This window comes from Musa acuminata, chromosome BXJ1-6 (genome assembly GCF_036884655.1).
Source record: "Musa acuminata AAA Group cultivar baxijiao chromosome BXJ1-6, Cavendish_Baxijiao_AAA, whole genome shotgun sequence".
Lineage (NCBI taxonomy): Eukaryota > Viridiplantae > Streptophyta > Magnoliopsida > Zingiberales > Musaceae > Musa > Musa acuminata.
The window spans coordinates 28,911,096-28,932,694 of NC_088332.1; the positions used below are offsets into that span (position 1 = coordinate 28,911,096).

General features: G+C 43.6%; 2 protein-coding genes across 11 annotated transcripts; one reads left to right on the plus strand and one right to left on the minus strand.

The window, feature by feature from the left end:
• The first annotated feature begins 338 nt into the window (after window positions 1–338).
• LOC135586892 (uncharacterized) lies at window positions 339–8,567 on the plus strand. 10 transcript variants are annotated; one of them, XR_010514362.1, is made up of 5 exons: window positions 339–752; window positions 1,607–1,624; window positions 1,716–1,900; window positions 7,479–7,636; window positions 8,093–8,567. XR_010514362.1 is itself a non-coding variant. In XM_065188077.1 (4 exons), the coding sequence occupies exons 1-3, from the start codon at window positions 398–400 to the stop codon at window positions 1,898–1,900; spliced, it is 558 nt and encodes a 185-aa protein (XP_065044149.1). In that variant the 5' UTR covers window positions 339–397; the 3' UTR covers window positions 8,093–8,567. The 10 variants fall into 10 exon arrangements, 4 of the variants coding, with proteins under 4 accessions (XP_065044149.1, XP_065044148.1, XP_065044150.1 ...); XR_010514361.1 differs by having other exon boundaries at window positions 8,105–8,567; XR_010514364.1 differs by having other exon boundaries at window positions 7,483–7,636; window positions 8,105–8,567.
• Window positions 8,568–8,873: 306 nt separating this feature from the next.
• Window positions 8,874–10,294, minus strand: LOC135676662 (transcription factor WRKY19-like). The gene is made up of 3 exons (XM_065188074.1): window positions 9,817–10,294; window positions 9,595–9,726; window positions 8,874–9,485 (listed from the first exon to the last, which is right to left on the minus strand). Exons 1-3 carry the CDS (start codon window positions 10,098–10,100, stop codon window positions 8,975–8,977), a joined length of 927 nt encoding a protein of 308 aa, XP_065044146.1. The 5' UTR covers window positions 10,101–10,294; the 3' UTR covers window positions 8,874–8,974.
• Window positions 10,295–21,599: the final 11,305 nt, after the last annotated feature.

Consider the following 21,599-nt stretch of genomic DNA (forward strand, 5'->3'; position numbering starts at 1 on the left):
GTGGTGAGTTTGGATATGTATATAAAACACTAATATTAGACATCGTAAAAAAAGGGTTGCTGATAGTTAATTTCATTTGCAAAAATGTAAAGATGCCTTAGATATTCTTAATATCAATGACTTAAAATAACTAATATTTTTTAAGAATATTAATAAAACTAAAAATTCAACATCCCTATACTACTAGTCAATTAATAAAGATTAATCACAAGAATTCCTTTTAATTTTTATATGAATATATATATATATATATATATATATATGAAAAATAGGGATATACTATTTAATTTTAATTATTATTTGCTAAAATTACCACCAACCGCAATACCATTCGCCTTCTATTATCGATGACATGAGGCTGTGAACGCTCTTCCTCCCTCTTCCACGGGAGGCCAAGATGACCACCGCTGTCAGCAGCTGCCGCCAGCTCCTCTCCTCCCCATCTCTCCCCACCTTCTTGCGCCGCCCACCGTCTCCTCCACTCCCTCGGCGCTTCTTCAGCTGCAGCGGCAGGAAGAAGCGGCAACAGTGGCAGCCGCGCCGCAGCTCCGCCGGCTTCCGGGCGCGGTGCGGACTCCTACCGGTGGACCCCTGGGCGCCCACCGTCGACTCCCAGAGCGTCGCCTCCCAGCTCTTCGCCGCCTCCCTCTTCCCCTACCTGGGCTTTCTGTACTACATCACCAGGTCGAACACCGCGCCCAAGCTCACCCTCTTTGGCTTCTACTTCCTGCTCGCCTTCGTTGGCGCCACAAGTATGATGCCCTTCTCTTGCTCGCTTCTTCTTTTGTTTATCTCTTCCTCTCTTCCATATGTTGATTGCTCACTGCTTTGATAGTCACATTGGTGGAGGCAATTAGAGGAGGGGACGTTTGTTTATATGATTTCAAGAAATAGGTTAAATTTAGATTTTAATTCATATCTCAGGATGAAATTTTGGTGCTTGTCAGGAATTAAAGAAGTTCACTTGTTGAAATCTTCGTTCTTTTGATAAATTTAGTACTTTTAGTTCACCAGTCATGAGTGAGATCTGTATGTAAAAGGTGTAAAGTTATAATCTCTGTACATTTTCTGCATTAAATTCATATGTAATCTTCTACCTTCAGTTTGGGAATTGGTAAGTCGGGAAATATAGTGTATTTAGTATTCTACCTCAAAGTGAGTATCGGTTTCATTAGATAAAACCTATGAGTTCATTTAAAGCCTTCTGAAATGATCTTTTCGGTCTCTGCCTCAATTTCTCTCCCAAAAACTTAAAAAAAAAAAAAACCAAGAGCTTAAACAGTCAATAGGAATCTCAGTTTTGAATATGGAGACAGTTGGTAAGCAGCATTTTATTAATGGCTTATTGGCAAAAAAGATGATGTTCCGGAACACATCCTAAACAGCTGTTGTTAATATTAAATTTCTACTGCATTGAGCCCTTTAGAGCAATAATGCCTTCAAAAACAGCTTTTTTGAGCTAAGTATAAATGTTTTGTTTGAAATGATAGCTATTGATGCTTGCATTGGCAGGATTCTTATTGCTTATTTTCTTTTTCCTTTTTACATAGCTACTAATGCCATTTCTTTTCTTGGATGCATATATGACCCCATAATCTTGAAAAAGTTCCTGCTGGTATATATGGTAACTTCTCTACCCACCTACATTCTCTTTGGCAGCAAAATTATTCGAAGTTACTGTGATCTGATTTGAAGCCATGGAAATCTTTTGACAGCAAAGGTGCATTATGGAACCTCATTGTCAAATGTTGATTGGCTGCATGGTGGAGCAGAATCCTTGCTTACTCTCACAAACTTGTTTGTCGTTTTGGGTTTGAGGGAAGCATTGAGGAAAATAAAGGAAGCAAAAAAGAGCACACCTCCAGTAGTTTCAGAAGTTAAAGAAAAAAGTTCCGTATAGGTAATAGACTATCGTAGTTGAGCTGCCATTTTTAATTGTCTTAATATTGTTTCGGCTAGTTTCCGAGTTAGGACTTGAATCATTCTCACATGCCATTCTGTCTCTGGTTCCAAAGAGCATCATACAGTTCATGCCCTTTAAGCATCTACAATTACATTTCAGGTAGTTGAGGAAATCTCTAAGCAGTTGAGAAAAATCCTCCCTACTGAATGTGTATAACCTCCCTGCTGAATGTGTATAAATAGCTATCGAGAGCTCACTATCTAAATAAACTAGACAATTACATCTCATACATTTCATAGTTTCTTCTACAATTTCTATCTTTCTATCTCCTTTGTTTAATTCTTTACATGGTATCAGAGCCTTCTTCCTTGTGGATGTAGACAGCTCTGCCGAAGCCTTCTACTGCTCCTCTTTTATGTTCAATTGGAAAGGGCAGTGCTGCTGCTTACCTCTCCTCCGGCGCCGCTACTTCCTGTTCCGGAGTCGGAGACTGCTCGGCCACCTCCTGCCCTCACAAGAACCTCACCACACTACCGTGGTAGTCGTCGTCCTCGCAACTGCTCCCTGGCCAGCGACCTCTCCTCCTCGCCCATCGCTGCAACCTCCTCTGTAGTGCATCGCTACATCGCTGCATCGCTGCAGCCTTCTCTGAAGTGCATCGTTGCAGCCTCCTCTGCAGCTTCCTCGCCCATCGCTGCAGCCTCCTCTACAGTGCATCGCTGCAGCCTCCTCTGTAGTTCATCGCTGCAGCCTCCTCTATAGTTCATCGCTGCAGCATCCTCTACAGCGCATCGATCTGCTTTTCTCCTCCTCCCTCCCTCCTATATCTTTACATCTTCTGTAAAGATCACTTAAATCGTCACAAAATATCTGCGATGTCTTCATTTTCCTCTTCTGATATTCCTGTCCCTGTTTCTGCAGGGACTTTGAGCACTTCTCAAAGTCTTATCACCATCAATACTGTAGCACTCGCGGCAACTATGCATCTTGGCGGGCACAACTTTCTAATCTTCTATTTGGCTATGATCTCCTAGGTTATGTTGATGGCTCTCTCCAATGTCCACTTGAAATGATCAACATCCCAAGCGAACCCAATCCAGTGCTAAATCCAACCCACAAACTATGGTTACGTCAAGATCGCCTCATCCTCCAAGCTATTCAAGCTTCCGTTGTTGGATCCATTGCCCCACTGATATCCTCATGTACGACTGCTGCAGAAGCATGGTGCAAGTTACAAACAACTTTGGCAAATCGCTCGCGTACTCGCATGCTCGGACTTCTCTTCAATTTGATGAAAACAAAACAAGAGGGAAGTATTATTGCTGATTATCTATAACATATCAAAGATATCATCGATGACTTAGCTTTGATAGGTAATTCTCTTAGTGATGAAGAAGTCCTAATCTATATCCTCAATGGCCTAGGAGGCGAGTACAAAGAACTGACAGCAGCACTTCAGGCACGCGACTCACCAATATCATTCGAAGAACTTTATGATAAGTTGATCGACTATGAGACGTACTTGAAGCGTGATGATAGGTTGCCGGGACCACCTATTACAGCTCAAGTCAATCAAAAATCCAAGAGGAAGAGCAACCAGTACAATAAGCACGTCAACAACGATCTGGCTAAGCTACCTCCTAGCCCTATGGGGCCCAGACCATACCCTCCTTATTCATATCAAGGTGGTAACTTTCATAATCCTCAAACGTCGCGTCCTGACTTCACAAACCACCAATAAGTCGTTTGCCAACTATGTGATAAAGTCGGACACTCTGCGAAAGTCTGTTGGTCTCGCCCCAGATTCCCTACTCCATCATAGTGGCCTCAAGCAAATTTCATGGCTACTCCAACTCCTACCCAACCTAATTGGATTATGGACTCGGGCGCCTCTCATCACATCACCTTTGATCTTCAAAATTTGTCCATCCACAACAACTATGACGGAAATGAAGATATCATCATCGGTGACGGTAAAAGAATTCCTATTACTCATTCTGGTTCCTCAACGCTTAGTTCACTTACCACAATTGCACCTCACATTAAAAGAAATCTCATTTTCGTTTCTCAATTCTGTAAACAAAATAATACTTCAATTGAATTCTTTCCTAACTTTTTTCTTGTCAAGGATTTGAGCACGGGGGCATCTTTAGTCCAAAGCCAGAACAAAGACAACATTTATGAGTGGCCATCCGCTTCGCAAATTACCCTACCTACTGCTCACTCTTCAGTCGCAGCTCCAGTTGATGTATGGCATCGTCGTCTTGGTCATCCCTCCCCTTTTATCCAGCAAAAATTACTTTCTCGTTATTCTCTTCCTACCTTGAAAATCAATAGCACTATCAATCATTACAATGCTCGTCTTTGCAATAAAAGTCATAAACTGCCTTTTGGGACAACCTTCATTTCTTGCTCTAAACCATTTGAAATCATTTATACCGACGTGTAGGGCCCTGCCCCAATTCCTTCTTTTGACAAGTTTCATTTTTATGTCATTTTTGTTGACTATTTTACTAAGTACACATGGTTATATCCTCTCCACCATAAGTTTGATGTTTCCACAGTATTTACCAACTTTCGGAAGTTGGTCGAGAATTTTTTTTAATCTTCCATTAAAACAATTTACTCTGATGGCGGAGGCGAATATCAAGCCCTCATATCTTGTCTCTCCGCTTGCGGTATACAACACCACGATCTAAACCTTGCACTTTTATAGGCTACTCTCTTGAACATAATGCTTTTCGATGCTATGAACCCCAAACAAAAATAGTCTTTATATCACGTCATGTTATTTTTGAGGAGTCTGTCTTTCCTTTTCAAAACAATCCTACTATACAGGCTACTCCGATAAACATACATCATTGGAATATCCCTCCGATCTCATCACACGAACCTCCAATGACACCGTCCAGTCCTTACCCTTAAGATCCGCATACTACTATTACTCCAGTTCAACAACTTCTCACTCCCTTTATTTCTCCACTCCCTTCCTCACAAGTTTTCCCTATTAATGAAGTAATACCCTCAGCAACATTACCACTGGCTTTACCTTCTCCTAGACCTAGTGACATAGTCATGCCGACTGTTGGCCCGGTCCATGACAATGACTCGCCCTCGACTATACCACCAACACAATCTACCACTTTCATCCCCCCTAGACATCCAATGACAACACGCTCCAAAAGTGGTATTTTCAAACCACGTCAAGTCCTTGACTTACATGCTATAATAAGTTCCTCCACTAAGGTCAGTGAGCCCACTATAGTCACTCAAGCTTAAAAATCTTCTCACTAGCGAAAAGCCATGTGTGACGAATATGATGCTCTCCTCCATAACTCTACATGGACCTTAGTACCCTTTCATCACACACAAAATATCATCGGGTGTAAATGAGTCTTTCGAATTAAGCGGAACCCAGACGGATCCATTGCTAGATATAAAGCACGTCTAGTCGCCAAAGGGTTTCATCAACGACCTGGTGTCAACTTCACAGAGACATTTAGTCCCGTTGTTAAACCCACAACAATTCGTCTTATCTTGAGTTTGGCCATCTCAAAGAGCTGGCATGTACGACAATTAGATGTTAATAATGCATTTTTACAGGGGTCACTTACTGAAGCTGTCTTTATGCAGCAACCTCCTGGTTTTGTTCATCCTCAGTGTCTGAGGCATGTCTACAAACTTTAAAAAGCTATTTATGGACTTCGTCAAGCTCCAAGGGCTTGGTATACCGAGCTTGCCTCGTTTTTGACTTCAATTGGCTTCATCAATTCCAAGTCTAATACCTCGTTATTCATTTGCTAGCACAATGGAAGCACAATATATCTTTTAGTATATGTGGATGATATTATTGTCACAGGAAATGATCCTTTGAAGACTCATACATTTCTAAAGTACTTGGCCGATCGATTCTCCCTCAAAGGTCTAGGAACTTTAAGCTACTTTCTGGGAGTAAAAGCAACATTTACATCTTCAAGTCTCTTCCTATCACAAAGAAAGTATATTCAAGATTTATTATCAAAGACAAACATGCAAGATGCGAAAGAGGTTACAACTCCTCTCTCTACCAGTGAATCACTTAAATTATGTGATGGAAGTCCTGCTACAGATTCGACTCAATATCGACAAGTCCTTGGCTCCTTACAGTACTTGGCTCTCACCCGTTCAGATATCTCATTTGCCGTTAATAAATTATCGCAATTCATGTATCGACCATCTACTACGCATTGGTCTGCGGTCAAACGAATTTTGCGGTATCTTAAAGGGACTCTTAATCATGGCATTTTTCTTCGCAAAAATACTTCACTCCATCTCCATGCCTTTGCTGATGCTGATTGGGCAGGGAACTTTGATGATAGAACATCTACGTCATGGTACATTTTCTTCCTTGGAGCTACTCCAATTAGTTGGAGTTCTAAAAAACAAAAGACAATTGCATGATCTACAACTGAAGCTGAATACCGTGCCATCGCCACCGCCGCTGTTGAACTCAATTGGGTCACAAATCTGCTCAAGGAACTCAACTTCAACTCCACTGTTATTCCTACAATATATTGTGATAATATTGGAGCTACCTACTTATGTGTCAATCCAGTATTTCATTCCCGCATGAAACACATTGCCATCGACTTCCACTTCGTGCGAGATCAAGTTATCAGACATCAACTCCGTGTTTCTCATGTACATACAGCTGATCAACTAGCAGACTCACTCACAAAACCTCTCGCCCGAAAACTATTTTCATCTCATCGGTCCAAGATCGACATCCTTGATAGAAGCTCAATCTTGCGGGGGCATGATAAGCAGATAAGATTTCCTCAAGGTAGTTGAGGAAATCTCTAAGCAATTGAGAAAAATCTTCCCTGCTGAATGTGTATAAATAGCTATCGAGAGCTCACTGTCTAAATGAACTAGGCAATTACATCTCATACATTTCATAGTTTCTTCTATAATTTTTATCTTTCTATCTTCTTCGTTTAATTCTTTACAGTTGGTACACAATACTTCTTATCCAGTTTAGTTATATGAGAAAAACAGGTTTTTCAGCTGATTTTGCTTAAAATACTATTTGACCTCTAGAATCATTATGTAAATATGGTTGGTCCATGTGCAATTAGTGTATGGAACAGTCTGTTCCTTTTTTGCCACAATTAAATTAAAGATTTTAAATATAAAAATATTAAAAAAAATACCTTATAAGAAAATGGGAAATCACACAGTCAATGTTTGAATAGTTTAATTCTTTTGTAGCTGATGTCATACAGCTATATTTTTTTAACGTTTTTGACACTGTCAATGATATAATTATTTTATTTATATTCTAATTAAATAACAATGATCTTTTTACAATTGTAAACATGCTCACAACAGTTGCAATCTCTGCTGTCTTTGGTTACATCATGCCAAATCTGCAATTCCTTTGTTTCTTTGTGAGACACTATTTAACTGCAGCAGTCTCTTTCATCAGAAAAATTTTTTTGTCTCCCTCACAGACTGTTAACTAATAGATAAAGTTCTAAATAAAGTAAAAGCGCTGATTGTGTATATTGCTAAGGATCAACCTCTTTGTTAAAAGGAAGCTTCAGGCTGTTACGTCTGCAGAACAAAGAAACACAGTTGTGACCTGGTGTAACAAAAGCTTTGTCATATATGATGCTTCTTTTCCACAGAAGATTGTTCTTTTCTTGAGCAAGTGGTCTCGTCAAATTGTACCCTAAATTGATTGACAGCTAGGTAATTTATCATACTCTTAAATATGTATTTCGCTAATATATATATATATATATATATATATATATATATATATATATATATATATATATATATATATATATATATATATATATATATATATATATATATATATATATATATATATGTGTGTGTGTGTGTGTGTGTGTGTGTGTATATATGTGTGTATATGTATATATGTGTGTATATACATATATATATACATATATATACATATATATATATATGTATATATGTATATATACATATATACATATGACATTTTAGTTCTTTTAGGGCAGCTTTAGATGAATCTTGATTGAGGAGAGGCATGAACTCTTAGTCTCAAAAAGGCTTCACATTTTCTTTTTTATTTTCAGAACCTTTTATGTCTGAATATATTTTTCCTATTGCTCACTCTGAAACCACTCTCTTTTTTCTTAATCATGCGATGCGGAGACCCTTCCCCAGCAATCACTTAGTATATTCTAATTTGGTACAAGAGATCTGTGAGCTCAAGTCACTCTTTGCAAGATGGGATGGATCACCGGAAGGCCTTTGTCTGCAATCTTCTCCAGAGTCAAATGCAAAGGACATAATTCAGAGACGAGCATTTGCATATTATCTGAACTACTTACCAAGGAGGCGATGCGAGTCGGCTAGATATAATCTTGTTGCTATAGTGTGCTCAGAAGATTATTGACAGCCTGATGCTAAGTATACTGTAATCTTAAAAAAGAAAGATAGGAGTCATTCAGATTGTGATTGTGATGCAGAGATCCATCTTAAACATGTATCAGCACCTGGCAACTTCAGCTTCTTCTCCCTAATGACCCACTGTATTCTCTTTCGAATCTTCATGCTGAAGCAACTGTTTAGATTAACAGTTCTCTCCAATTTCTGCCCTATTAAAGATCTATCCCTCATTGGTCCACTGAATGTTGTGTTTATGTTAGATACAGATATTAGTGCTTCTTGTACATTCATGTGACTTGGATGTCTATTTCAGGGCAAAAGTGTGCGTATTTCCTATCTCACACTGCAGGACAAAGTGATCTCCACTGCCACCACGACAAACAGCCAATGCCAAGAACTTTTTGCTTTGGATGAGGCATATGCCATGGCAAACCAGTCGCTCTTCTCCGACTTTAGGAAGATAAATTTTGATGTTTTCTGTATCATACTTTTTTATCTTGTAAGAATTCCCTGTTCCTGACTCTATTTTCTTTACACTAATTGATTGCGGCAAGCATTCTTAGTTGATCTTTGAATTCATGGAGAGACCAACCATGGTGATTCCCTCTGTTTCTACCTACATCACCAGCTTGAGGAGATGGATGTTCATGAGAAGAAGCTGCACGAATCAAAACCGGGGGCATCGAACTGAAAGTTCTGGGCGAAGTCCATCTCCGGGAGCATGAAAGCCATGTCCACCAGGGACGAATTGCTTGCTGAATCGCCTCTGGATATCATCTCGGCGATGTCGGAGTCTGAAGTCTGCAGCTTCATGCCGCCATCGAAGCTACTGATATGGTACGGTGACGAGAAGGCAGGCGGCGAGGAAAGGGAGGAGAAGAGGTCGGCTGCTGTGTCACCCATTACCGCCATGGATCGATAGGAAAGAGAGGTCGGTCCCCAAGCTTCCTCCTCACAGTGTACGCCTTCCATCTCAAGTGTGTAGCTTGATTGATGTCCGAGGCATGCCGATGTCGGGGCTCTCTGTGGCCTTTGGAGGCACGTATGCGTCCCGAGGTAGGTGACGTCGAACACCAGGGGATCCTCGCCCGACCGCTGTACCTGCTTCGTCGCCTGACATCCCTGGGAGCTACGGTGAGTGCACCTGTAGTAGGCTCTGCAAGACGAAGAACAAGCACGGACACAAACACATGGATGGCGATGAGAACAGAGCAAGAGCTTGTCATGGATCTCAAACTTGGTAGCATTGGGTTTCGAATCCTGACCTCGGATGCTTGGCTCCCAGGATATCCTTCTGCCCGTACTTTCTCCAGCTATAGCCGTCATCCACAGGGCCTTCGACTCCTCCAACTCCGGGGATGAGCCTCACTTGGTTCGTCAACTTGTGCATCGTCTTCCTGCCACAAGCCGAGCTGAATCCATGTCAAAACATGATCGGGTGACAGAGAAGTCGGAGCTCTCCGAGAACAAAAGAGTCAAAGACGCACTTTTTCTTCATAAAGTCCCTGCGACCGGGGTCCCTGAACGCCGGGCTGGAGTTCTCGCTGCGAGGGCTGTTGCCGGCCTGCAGATCGCCGTCGGGATCGCCGGACTTCGCCATGAGAATCGACTTCCCGATGGAGGAGAGTATTTCGGTCGCTAAAGACTTACAGAGCTCAGCAGCAGAAGGGTGATCCAGATGGGACTGCAGCTGACTCACTAGCTGCAGAGCCCGAGCTAGCTCGGCCATTAGAGTGCTCCTCAGCTCACTTCCTGTGCCATCATTCTGCATGGCGAAGGCAGCTCAGTTTCAGAGCCAGCTCACTTTGAAGCAGTGGACGAATCAAGCTTGAGCAAGAAGAAGAATGAAATCTGTGGGCAGTATAGCGAGCGAGGGAGGTTGCTTGGAGAGTGAGGGTGGAGGGATCAGAATCAAGTGGAGGGTTTATATGAACACGAGGAAGGTGGAAGAATAGCGCGTTCTGCTCGAGAACACAGAGAGAGAGAGAGAGAGAGAGAGAGAGAGAGAAGTTGACCGAGTCACCACGGTTGAATCCAGAGATGAAGAAGTGGCAGCTTGTAGTGGTAGTGAAAGGGGGGAATGTGAGGCATGTGATTGGAACTGACCGAGAAAGTTCAAAGGCTTTTACGCGTAACACAAATTATTCCACATGGCCACGGGATTTTTTATATATCTTAAATCCATCTGTTCTCACATAGTCTATATAGCATGGATTTTTTGACCCTAAAACTCAGTTAATTAAGTCTCAAAAAAAATTCTATAATATCAATGCTCTTAAAATACATTCCTGTGGGTCGAGAGTTTAAAATCTCACGTCCAGACGACATATGATGGCACCTAAAAAAACAAATAATAGACAAATGAGATTGGATTATAGTGAAAGTTTTTTTATTATTTTAAGAAAAAATTAGAAAATATTTTTTGAAGAGATTTATATTTTTTTCCCCGGGCTAGAAGATAGTATCTCTAGTTAAATAAAAAATTAATTATTTTTTATTACTTCTATTTAGTCTTTTTAGCTCTTCTTTTATCTTTTCTCATATCATTAATATTAATTATAATTTTAATATTTTAATTTGATGCAAGTCCATATTGAAGTTTATCAACTTAATTTAATTATAAGTGTTTTTATAGATCAAATCCACTCAATCTTTTGCAGAACTTACAAGAGTATAAACTCGTGACAAAGAGTTTATATATATATATATATATATATATATATATATATATATATATATAGCGGAATGTGGTGAGAAATATCTTGTGCTTCTATTTAATGGACCACAATCTGAATCCAATGTGCAGTGTGTATTTTAACACATGAATGATCGGAGAGTTCCTAATCACCTCATGCCAGTAATATGAATAAAACCAGGTTTGTAGGTCACACACAAAAAGTAATGTGGACGTAATGCACTTCCCTGACATGAGAGACCCACTCAACACGCTGATGTTTGAAAGCAACAAAGTGTGGTTGGATGTGACAAACGTGAAGACAAAGCAATGAAACATAGTAGCCCTCACAGAGAGGGTTAAAAGAGAGAGGTGATTTGGCCCCCAAAAATCTCCACTTTTCCCACGTATTTGCACAAGGAAAACGGCTCCAATAACACCTCGGTGTCCTTTCGCCATGGAGTTCGTTGGTCATCCACCCAAGTGAATAGAGTAATTATTTTCCAAGCTTGCATGATATCCAGGAATCATAAGTGTTGCATACTCATTAATTATGTTGAAACTCCAATCGAAATCAATAGTTATATTGGAACTCATTTTAAATGTTGATAGGGCGTATTTTGGCCCTATGTGAACCATCGACAGACACTGTAGATCGACGTGACATTGTACGCCTTCAGAAGCACGGGGTGCACGTCACATCAAGCTCTAACGGTGCGACTGTGTAGCCTGACTACCCCAAGAACTAGGGGCGGTGCCGTCTGCTCTTAGGGTAGTGTCGTCTGACGCCGCTCAAGCACCCATGAAGATGCCATCTCGTCAGAGAGGTTGTTCTACCCCTAGAGTCAACGGTCATGCCGGACCAGGGCCCGACCAATTCCCGTACGCTGGTATAAATACCCCCGACCTGATCCAGGAAGGGAGGAGGAGGAAAAAAAAGGGAATAAAAACCAATCTAACTTGCTTGTCGGAGGGACCAAAGTCGGGACACACCTGATGAAGGCCTTTTTGCAGGGAGGTGGTCATCATCAAGCCACAGGTGCCTTCACCCCGAAGTCGTCTCCCAATACGCAAAGGAGGGCGACCCAATGGCTCGAATTTGACAGGTGTCAGTCTCGTCTCCCGTTCCAAAGAGGAGCCCGCGTGGTGAGGAAGGTCGCTATCTATCCTAGAGACAAGCGGACACGTCTTCCCACAAACGAAGCTCGGGGTCGACGGACCTTGGAAAGTCAACCCTCGCATTCCTACCAGAAGTTCCCGACGTCGGCATGTGGGCCTAACCGTGCTGACTCATCAGTCACAGTACCTTTGTTAACTAATAGATTGGCGCCCACCATGAGGCCCTGAGCCCTTGGCTCCCCTGTGAGGGGGGGTCACTGATAAGGTCATTTAGTCCCACATTGGTTGAGGAGTATGGGAACCAAGGACTCATAAGTTCGTTGGGTCTCCCTTACCCTCACGAGCATCTCTCAGATAATTCCTCGCATGCCTATGAGCTGCACCAATGCTGGCCAGGTGGTCCCAAATTTATTGGACAAATTCTCAATCTAAGATAAATGAGAACAAAGTAAAAGTTATCTTAGATTTCAGTTAATCAGATAGATTAAGAGAGCAAAAAACTTGATTGATTACCATTTCCAAAAAATTTCAAGATAGAGACCTTCTCCTAAAATTTATACATACATACATATATATATACATATATATATATGTATATATATATATATATATACATATATATTTCCTCTTTGTATTTCATGCAAGTCTTTGAAATTGCAGTTTGTGCGGATTGTCCACAACAAAAAATCCCATATAGTTTAAGATGACCTAATTCGATGGTTCTTATCCACTGTTGATTCAATATGAGAGGAACAACACTTTGTTGTTGTCTTTGTGAGCATTGTAATATGATGTTTTGATGTGGGTCGGTTGGGCCTCCTACGAGGCTACGTTGGTGGCACCGAAGCTGCTCCTCGGGCCTACTCCATCCTTGGCCTCTTATTATCCTCACGCCTCCCTACCATTATGGCTTCGGCGTTGATGTACTGGTTGGCATGTTGTAGCATCTTGGGGATGATAGTGGGCGGCTTCTTAATCAGTGACCAGAAGAACCTCCAGGGTCTCAAGCCCATCAGAAACACCTGTATGATTAAAGAAGGGTGAGAGTTCGAGAATCCCTGGATTTCAATGGCAAAGCGTTCCACGAATTTGGAGAGCGATTCGTCTTCGCGTTGGGATAACGCGACCAGGGTGGCGATGGAAGGATTGGGCCGCACACTGGCCAGGAAGTTTTGCTCGAACTCTCTTGCGAGCTGATCAAAGGATGAGACTGAGCATGGGCGCAATTGGTTGAACCATGCTCGTGCCGATCCTCTAAAGGTAGTCGGGAATGCCCAACACATCAGTGCATCGGAGGTGCCATAGAGGGCCATCTGAGCTCGAAATGCGACGACATATTCCACAGGGTCGAAGCCACCGTCGTACATTTCCAATGCCAGTAGCCTAAAGTTGAGCGGTACAGGCTTGCCCTGTATTTCCTGAGTAAAGTGGGATCCACCCGAGCTGCCTCCACCCATCTCACCCTACGACTTTTGGAATTCGCACTGGAACTCATCAACACATCGGTTGACCATGGACAGTTGGATCCTGAATGAGTCATCCACCGAGTCGGATGATATGGTATCAGGCTCGGGGCGGGGCGGAGCGATCCGGTAGGGTGCGGGCGTGCTTTGCTCGGGTAGGCCTCTCGAATTTATTGTCTGCTCTTGGGCTTCTCCCATCCCGAGTTGCTCCCTACTCGGTCTTTGCTGCGTTGGGTCGGTCGGGGGAGCCGCTAGTTGCACAATCTATGGCATGAGCGGGACGATCGTCTACATCATTTCCGCCATGGCTTGTACTTGCTTGGCCAAGCCGAGGAACGCCTCGGGAGAAACGACCAAGGGTCTTGTGGTATATTCGGGGGGAGAAAACCCCAGATCATTAAACAGGCGCCAGTAGCGATCTGGCATCAAGGCCGAGATCCCGTCTTTGACGACGAGGAGGGGCTGATCTCCGAGTCCGACAGGGGGGTGACCGGTTGGTGGTTCTCCCTCGGGGAGAGCTCTTGCGGGATACTCCTGCGACATGACCCTCCTTCTAGTACCAAAAAAATTGGTGAACTGATGTGCCGTGGTTGATAAGTCAGCACGGCTTGGTCCACGGGTCGATGTCGGGAGTCAGTGGTCGGCCGAATGGGTCACCGAGGTCGATCGATTGCAAGTCGGGGCGTTATCATCGGGATGTTAGTTGGTGTCTCTCAGTCGAGACGATCGTGTCTCGGGGGTGTCCGTTCTCCTGGATGGAAAGCCCTGGGTGCCGGTCGGGATGTCGGATCCGTCTGGAGGAAGATGCCTCTCGATCGGTATGGTTGCACCTCGGGGGGTGTGGCCGCTCTCCTGTAGGAAGGCCCTCGTCAGGTGATTCCCGACTTTGACCCCTCAATGAGTAAGTTAGTTCTTGGTTCTCTACTTTTTTCTCTCTCTGTGGCCAGATGCTGGCCAGAGTTTTTATACTATTGTATGAGGGTCGGCCATACGTGGGTTTGGCATGGCGACCGATCCTCAAGGGGCGACGTGGTACCTCTGTGCGGCCATCATCCCGGGACGTGCGGAACGGCACCATACAGCACCGTCCCGAGATTTCCGAGATGGGACGTACCTAGGAACGCCTTGGTATGAATTCTGGCTCAACGCATGGGAGTGCTCCACTTGCTGACCTAGCGGTGGCATGGCGTGGTGTTGATTGTGACATGGCCAGGGCCCAAAATATGCTGAATCTCATATTTTGATGATGAAACAAATTGATAAGTGTTTATGATTTAATCTGCGTTTTGAGTGACGCAGGATGCTTCGATCAGGGAGAGACAATTAAAGCAGGAAGAATTATATTGGGTTAGTGGAAAACATGTCAGAAGATTGGACGTCGGGCCGGAGGATCGGTCGACATATTGACAGAAGGCTTCGGGCCATGAATTCGGGCATCGGGCCAAGAAGAGCAGACATTGTGCTAAGGATATCGGAGTTGCGGAGGTCAACTGGCCGATTAGGCAATAGGCTGCAAGAGTGGACAATGCACCGAAAAATCAGATGAAGCGTCGATGGACCAATGACATGCCGGACAACATGATTCATGCTTAGTAATAATTGTTTAGATCAAAGTGTATTTTGTGTGTGTAGGATTAACTATGATAGCAAGGCATAAAGCAAAATGAAGTCTCGGAGTAAAGAATGCGATTTCGTTGGGAGTTTGAGAGTTCGTCGGAAGTCCGGACGTTCATTGGAAGTTCTATCGGAACCAACCGAGAAGTCCAGGAGCTTGCCAAAGAAGCTTATCGGAACTCGCCAAGAAGATCATCGTGAAGTCCAGGAGCTTGTCAGGAGTTCGCCGGAACATATCTGAGAGATCGTCGGAAGTTCACCGGAAGATTGCCGGAAGAAATCTAACTTATCTTGCTTAGAATATGTCTTAGGAATCATAGTTAGCACATAATTAAAGTTGGGATTGGGAGATAATCCTATCAACTCTGTTAGGGGCCAATTGGGCTCGAAGTTAGGCTGGTTTGGGCCGAATTCAAGGCCCAACCAGGGTGCTGAAACCTTGGCTAGCGGTGGCACCACCTGGGGAACAGTACCCTAGGAAATCTAGGTGGTGGTACCACCGACAACAATGCTGCTAGCGGTGGTACCGCCCCTGTTCGGTGGTGGTACCGCCCAGTACCAAATCCTACGGTGGTAGTACTACCCAGGAATGACGATGGTACCGCCAGTACACAGGAAACCTGGGATGAGACCTTTTTAAGCTCCAAGTTTGAATCAACTTGAAGCCTATAAATACCTCTCTCATCCCTGGTTAACTTACATAAGCATAGAGTATTTAAAAGTAAGAAAACGCTGTTGTAATCACTAGAGAAATCCCCTCCTATAGTCTAAGTTTAGAATTCTGTTTAGGAGGAGTGTGTGCTTATAAAGGTTGACTCCTAAACCTATGAAAATGAGAATAGGGTGTTAGGATCGGAGCGGCACTAAGAGGGGGGGGGTGTGAATTAGTGCAGTGGATTAAAACTCATAAGTTTGAAATCGATTTCGTAAATGTGTAAAGATTTCGATTCGACGAAGGATGGCGTAGCTAAAATAGCTCGAGTAAAGGTAGTTAAGAGTAGGGAGATAAAAACCGAATGATTTGCAGCTAAGTAGAGAAATGGTTCGAAATTTAAACACTCACACATTCAAGGAACACCCCGATGTATAGTGGTTCGGTCAAATGACCTACATCCACTTTCAAAGCCTTCTTCGATGAGGCTTCCAACTTCTACTAACAAATCACTTTATAGGGGAAGGACCAAATACCCCTCTTACAACCTTCTTACAAGTGGTTCACACTCTTACAGATTTTTCCAAAGAGAAAGAGGGAGGTGAATACTTAAGCTATTGAAAACAAGACTTTGCTAGACTTTTTCTCACTTTCTAACTTCACAAAAAGGTATTATCTCTGTTGAGAATTGAGGGGTATTTATAGGCCCCAAGAGGATTCAAATTTGGGCTCCAAATTTGAAATACTTTTGGGTTTCCCGGTTCTGGCTGTGCCACCGCCTGTCAGTGGCAGTGCCAACGCTTGTTAGTGTCTGACACTGATAGTATACTAGCGGTGCCACCACCAGACCTCTTGGGTTTTGGGCGGTGCCACCGCCTAGTCCAGCAGTGTACTAGCAGTGCCACCGTCGGACCTCTCGGGTTCTGGGCGGTGCCACCGCCCAATCCGACGGTGCCACCGCCTGGACTGTTCCAGCTCACTGGTTGGGCTCCAAACTTGGCCTAAACCAATCCAAACTCGGGCTCAATTGGCCCCTAATCAGGTTATAGGATTAACCCTTAATCCTAACCCAAATTATATGTAAACTATGAAATTAGATATAACCCTAAGCAAATTTTAACCGGTAACATCGAGTTTCCTTCCAGCAAGCTTTCCGGTGAACTTCCAACGGACTTCCGATACACCCTCGGATTTCTTCCGGCGGACTCCCAGTAGGCTCCCGGTCTTGTGACGAGTTCAACGAGTCTTTGGCAAGTATCTGAACCTTCTTGATGATCTCCGTGAACCTCCGATGATCTTTTCGGTGGACTTTCGAAAACTTCGGCAAGTCCCCGATTCTTTCTCGGTTGGTTCCGGCAGTACTTCCGACGACTCTTCAAACTTTCAATGGACTCTCGAACACCCATCGAACTTGACTCTGGTAAACTTGCTTTATGTCTTCAAGCTATCACAGTTAATCCTGCACATGTAAAACACACTTCGATCTAGATAATTAATCCTAAGCATCTAATCAAGTTGTCCGGTATGTCATTGGTCTCTCGACGCTTCGTCCGATTCTTCAGCGCATCGTCCTCTCCTGCGACCTATTGCCCAATCGGCCAATTGACTCCACAATTCCAATATCCTTAGCACAATGTCCACTCTTCTTGGCCCGATGCTCGAATCCACGGCTCGAAGCCTTCTGTCGATACGTCGATTGATCCACCGACCCGACGTCCAATCTTCTGACATGTTCCTTCGGCCCAACATGATTTTTCTGCTTTAATTGTCTCACCCTAATCGAAGCATCCTACGTCATTCAAAACACAGATTAAAATATAAACACATATTGATTGGTTTCATCGTCAAAATTTGAGATTCAACAGAGGAGTGTAAGAAAGAGGTTGATCTTTACCTATTAAAGGAAGATCAATAGTGGATTGCGGTGGCCTCGACGGAAGAGGAATCGACTAAGTGGATGTAGGTCACGACGACCGAACCACTCTAAAATCTAGTTTGCATTTTACTTTGAGCAATTTATCTTTACTGCAAACCTCTTTAATAGCTTACTGCTTTCAATACATTTATGAACGTGTTTTAAGTTAAGATATTTATGAAACGGTTTTTGTCAAAATCGATTTTTATCGTACGAAGGTTTTTTGAACCGACGTAATTTTTACCGCTACACTAATTCACCCCCCCCCCCCCCCCCCTAGTGCCAACTCTGTTCCTATCCTAACAAAATATACCTTATCAGTCGTCGGTAGCCGCACAACCAGCGACCAAAGGAATCTAGAAGGTCGGAGCCCCATCAAGAACGCTTGTATTATTAAAGAGGGGTGAGCATCGAGGGGCCCTCGGATCTCAGTAGCAAAGCGAGTCACAAAATGAGAAAGTGGCTCATCATCCTTTTAGCTGAGGGCGAGGAGCAGAGCCATAGACGGCTTCGGTTGCACATTGGCCAGGAAGTTGAGTTCAAATTCTTTGGCCAACTGGTCGAAGGTGGTGATCGAAGCTGGCCTAAGTCAACTGTACCACATCCGAGCTAGCCCCCAAGTGAGGTCGGGAATGCACTGCACATAAGGGCGTTCGAGGTGCCGTACAAAGCCATCTAGGCTTGAAAAGCAACGACATGTTCCGTTGGGTCGGAGCTACCGTCATAAGCTTTGAGAACCGAGAGGTGGAAGCTCGAAGGGACTGGCTTGTCCTGAATTTCAGGGGTGAAGGGCGATCCTCTTGAAGAGGCCTCACCGAGCTCCTCTTTGGACTTGTGGAACTCTCGTTGAACCTCATCTAGGCATCGATTTACCGAGCATAGTTGTGCCCGGAGAGAGTCTGCTGAGTCGGATAATAATGTGTCGGGCTCGGGACTGTCGGAGCAGGGGTGTCGGAGGCTTCGCGCACTGCATATGGGGATTTGCCTCGGATTCAACCGCCACTCGAGTGAGTAGGTGTGACGTCCGTCGTTGTGGGCTGTCGGGGGATCAGAGGCGACGCAAGTGAGGGTGGAGGTTGCACGAGTGCAGGAGGCAGCAACTCCCGATGCGGCATGGATGGGTGAGTCGAGAGCTATCCGACGGGGGACATGAGGGGGACGATGGTTTGCGTCATCCCCGCTAGAACTTGAACGTGGTGCATTAGGACGAGGAACGCTTTGGCGGAGATCGAAGGTTGAGCAATAGCCATTCCTGGGGGGATAACCCCAGGTCCGTGAACAATCGCCAATAGCACCTCGGGGTGGCCAAGGAGTCGTTCGCCCCCAGCTCAGGGGGAGGTGGAAGTTGTTCCCTAAGCCCAGGAGTCGAATGGGTCGAGAGGCGTTCCTTGCCCAATTTTTCAACTATGTTGCCCAGTTGGGAATGATCTTGCGATATTGGGCCCCTTTCTCTAGTACCAAAATATTAGTGAACCTTTACGCCGTGGCCAAGGTGTCAGCATGGCTCGGTCCGGTCCCAGATGCGCAAGGTCACCCACGCGGATGCTCGAGTGGTGAGGGTGAGTATCTGGTCGGGTTCGAGCCTTATCCCCCGAGCACGGTCTTCTCTCTTGACGAGTGGCCTACTTCTCCATTGTTGAGCTCCTGCACATAGGTTGAGGTCGGGAGGGGGATTTCTCGACCCGACCCCTCCGAAGCTTAAGTTAGCTTTTGGTGGAATAAGAGAGAGTTAAGTGTTCGAAGTGTCTCTCCTCCTGATTAAGGAGGGTTAGCTTTTATACCTGTGGGGATGAGTTGGTCATACAGGGTCAATTCACTGTGGCTGACTCCTCGGGCGGCGGTCGACTTAAGCTTCTATACGAGCGCCGACCGACCTACACGGATCGGTGTAGCGCAACACCGCGCGGCACCGCTCCAAGCTTTCTGGGATGGTTGTAACGTGATGATGTCGTTCGTATGAGGGGGCGGCAAGTGGCTGCCCGCCATGTGTGTGCTGCGCGCCACATCGTACTTGAAGTTCTACGTCTATATTATCGTGTCTGTTTGCCTGGGTCCATGTGGGTGATGCCAAAATATGTCCTATCAATATATAATGACAATATATTAAACATATTTAAATATAGTGTGTCTGAGTTTCATATAATTGTTCTGAGTGAACAAAAATGGATCTGTGACGAATGATATTAATCTATATAATCGATGGTGATAGATATAATGACAAATAACAAATGAAATAATACGAATATGATCGATGATATAAGAAACACACATCCCAAATCCTTGTAGTTGTCATGACAGCAACCTTAATCCCATCCCCGTTTCCCCTAAAATTAATCAAGAAGAGAATTAGAACTCGATGATGAGCATGAGAAAGTGAGACTTCAAAAACTCCCCACACGGTTTCAAGTCCATCAATTCATGCACGCAGACAGACAGCATCTGACCCAGTCTTCTTGATGTCGCTGTGGGCTGTGGAAGAACAGCACCTACCACCACGGTCTTGACCATTTCAAGCCGTCTCTTTTTGGGCACACTAGTAGTCTGCATGTGTTTCTTGTTCTTGAGTTGATTGACAGCGAAAGATGTTAATTCATTCCACTAAACTAGACACAGAAGATTGAGTGTTTGTGACGGAGTGATTGTTGGTTTAATTAGTATCATGAAGGGATGATATTAGTTTATTAATGTGACATGTTATTTGTTGCTTAATCATTGTGCTTAAGGATTTTACCTCATATGTATCCGCTAATTTTAAAAAAGGGAGACCCAAATCAAAGACCTTCACATCTTAATTCCAATTTATTGAGATATATATATATATATATATATATATGATTTTAATAAAAAATATTTTTTTCAAATAATACATCTAAAAAACCTCAAAGTGCCCCTCAAATTTTTTTTCCGCTTATTATAGTGTTTTGACTACCACAACAAAAATACTATAGAATCTATTTAAAAAATATTATAAATAATTTAAATAAAATTTTAACCTCAATCAAATTATTTACAAGCCTAAAAATTATTGAAAAATCTTGGGGGCAACATCATACGCGCAGCGAAAGAACAGAAAATAAAATCCCCAATTCCCAAAGATATGTTCATTGTTGTGAGAAGATTGATGCGCAAAAATCCGTGAAATATATAACCCCGTGTGAGATAGATTATGTTACCTAGAGAAATCGTATATCTTTGAATCCCTACAAATCTCTAGGAGAGGGTGAAGCGTCCTCCTCTCTAGTGGTGATCCATACAACAAGGCTATGATGACGCTCCTCAAAACTCCAGAATATGAGAGGAAGCAAAAGCTCTAGCTTATAAACTATTGAAGCCCTTCTATTTATAGAGGTCCCTTGTCAACTTAACCCTAATGGATCCTCCCTTATTAGGTATTGGATCTCCATCCAACTACATAAGCCTTTTAGATTAGTGGATCTTTATCCAATAATCTCTCATGGGCTCTTATTGGATCTCATCCATAGAATCAAATAATTCAAGGGCTTATTGGATATCCAATAAGATAGGGGCTCCGACGGATATCTCATATCTGAACCTCTACTCATCGCAATGCCTACCATGTGTATGTGACCCTCTAGGCCTAATATCGAGCTGGCAGTGAGTCATACCTGTTAGAACTCCTTCTAGCTCAATGAATTATTATCTCCATAATAATTCACTCGACTCATCGACTACGGACGTACTATGCCACTATGTCGTAGTCCCCAAACGATACAAGGGAATCCAATCCATTGTACATGTCTGTTCTCAATTACCGTATACCTATAGTCCCTCATCCATCTAATATCCAAAATACCGTATGCCAAGCATGGTGC

What these genes read in the sequence shown, in the direction of transcription:
- LOC135586892 (XM_065188077.1), top strand. Translation starts at nt 398, where the DNA reads ATGACCACCGCTGTCAGCAGCTGCCGCCAGCTCCTCTCCTCCCCATCT.
- LOC135676662 (XM_065188074.1), bottom strand. Translation starts at nt 10,100, where the DNA reads ATGCAGAATGATGGCACAGGAAGTGAGCTGAGGAGCACTCTAATGGCC. An exon ending in AGGGACTTTATGAAGAAAAA is followed by an intron (nt 9,727 to 9,816) that starts GTGCGTCTTTGA and finishes GGCTTGTGGCAG; the next exon opens with GAAGACGATGCACAAGTTGA. An exon ending in CTGGGAGCCAAGCATCCGAG is followed by an intron (nt 9,486 to 9,594) that starts GTCAGGATTCGA and finishes TTCGTCTTGCAG; the next exon opens with AGCCTACTACAGGTGCACTC.